The 1,914-nt window shown below is 39.2% G+C and overlaps 1 protein-coding gene across 1 annotated transcript in view; it reads left to right on the top strand.

The window, feature by feature from the left end:
• The window catches only part of LOC107099394 (lysyl oxidase homolog 2B-like), a 15,820-nt gene extending 13,958 nt beyond the window's left edge, over positions 1 to 1,862 (top strand). Inside the window, exons 6-8 of the mRNA XM_015397489.1 lie at positions 191 to 327; positions 408 to 519; positions 1,199 to 1,862. Of these exons, the coding sequence (XP_015252975.1) occupies positions 191 to 327; positions 408 to 519; positions 1,199 to 1,269 (320 nt within the window). The 3' untranslated portion in view covers positions 1,270 to 1,862. The remainder of the gene's footprint in view (positions 1 to 190; positions 328 to 407; positions 520 to 1,198) is intronic.
• The last annotated feature ends 52 nt before the right edge of the window (positions 1,863 to 1,914 follow it).

Genomic DNA, 1,914 nt, shown 5'->3' with positions numbered 1-1,914 from the left:
CCTTTGTTCAACCTGAAATGACTCATGTAAGCATCCATAACATTATGGAACACATTAATTGACTGAAAAATGTTGCATAGTGTCCCTTTAACATCTAACGATGTTTAGGAACAAACGCTTCCATTCATTTTCTCACTCTGACCTGGAGCACCAAGCATTGTGGTGAATCTTTCCTCCTTTATGTCTGTAGGTATTGAAAAGCAGTATGAATGTGCTAACTTTGGAGAGCAGGGCATCACTGTGGGCTGCTGGGATACCTACAGACACGACATCGACTGTCAGTGGGTCGACATCACTGACGTCAAACCCGGAGATTACATCTTCCAGGTCATCTCCGTTTCTCCTTCCCCATCGCTGATGCGACCTGTTCTTTTGTTTTCGGCTCATGCATGTCTGTCCTTTCACAGATTGTTATAAACCCCAATAACGAGGTGCCAGAATCCGACTACACCAACAACATCACCAAGTGCCGCTGTCGGTACGACGGTCATCGCGTCTGGATGTACGGCTGCCATAATGGTGAGACGGCTGGATGCCTCTTTAAAAAGGAAACCAGTGGAGTTTAGACAGAAGTAAACGCTCGCAGAAGATGTCGATTCATTTCACTGGAAAAATTCCAAATCTAGATAAGTCATTTTTTCTTAAAATAAGTGCATTTGTTCTTGGATTGAGGAGATGAACGAGACATTTTAGATTTAAAATAAGAAAACGCAATTGCATTATCTTATTTCAAGTGCATTTCATCTAATTATCTTATTTTAAGACTAAAAACACTCATTTCATTGGCAAACTACTCAAATTAAGGGTAAAAACACTTAATATAAGATTTTTTTACTTCTTTTTAGATCGTTTTTACAGTGTTGAACTGCAGCTTTTCTTTCCAGCTCAGTTTAAACAGATTCAAATAAAACTCAGGCAGGTTTTATTGATTATTTGGATATTTTAGAGCTTTTTATATCTTATTTTGGGTTTAGTGATTAATGTGTGGTGAACAATAATGAACAAAAGGGCTTTATTTACTAACAGTTATTTTACAAACAGAAAGCCTGAAATTTAGCACATTTCCTAAAGCTCAGCTGGTTTTATATCAACATTAGTCACTTTGATCTTTAGTTTTAATAAACTAACTTCATTCAGCAATCGATATATTCTCATTTTGTTATAAAATCAATTGTTTTTCATGTTGCTCTTCCTGCAGACGGATCACTGAGCTCTGAAACAGAGACGACGTTCCCAGGCCTCATAAATAACCAGGTGACCCACAGGTAAAAGTAAAGGAGTGGAGTCCAGAAGCAATCCCCTCCAAAGCGAAGAGTCCTACCGACCCCTATCCTCTCCATCTGTGCTGGATTGGTCTTCCTGTCCCCTGAATGGATCCTCTAATCCGTATCTTTCCTGCTATCCTCTTGATTACCTCGTTAGTTCCAGCTGATGCAGCAGGAACTTTCTGAACTCTTCCAAACTCCCTGTGATGCTCAAAGGAAGGCCGATCTGCATGCAGGTCTGTGACTGCAGGACGTTTACATTCATTGGGACCTCCAGCTATTTGAAGGAACTCCGGTAAAAATTAGAGGTGTAGCACTTTAAGCCCAAACTGTAGAGCCGTTTTGGTTTGTTTATCCTGCAGAAGAAAAAAACAGAACCAGGTTTCAGAGAAGAAGAAGTGATGTCATTACCCGATCCGTACCGGTGTCAGACCAGCATACCCGTTCATCCCTTTAGTTTATTCCTTTACTTTTGTATAAAAATAGACGTTAAACTACCCTAATGGGAGTGTATTCCTTTAGATTTGTACAAAAAAACTATTTAATTACTTATTTTTTGGTGTTTTTTTGTAGCATATGGTGATCTGAACTTCAATTGTCTTTTTTTTACATGACTAAAGGGATACGCACCCGTTGAGGTAGTTTAAAG

The sequence above is a fragment of the Cyprinodon variegatus genome, unplaced genomic scaffold (genome assembly GCF_000732505.1).
Source record: "Cyprinodon variegatus isolate N-32 unplaced genomic scaffold, C_variegatus-1.0 Scaffold866, whole genome shotgun sequence".
Taxonomy (NCBI): Eukaryota; Metazoa; Chordata; class Actinopteri; order Cyprinodontiformes; family Cyprinodontidae; genus Cyprinodon; species Cyprinodon variegatus.
This window is presented reverse-complemented; position numbering and strand designations above follow the sequence as displayed.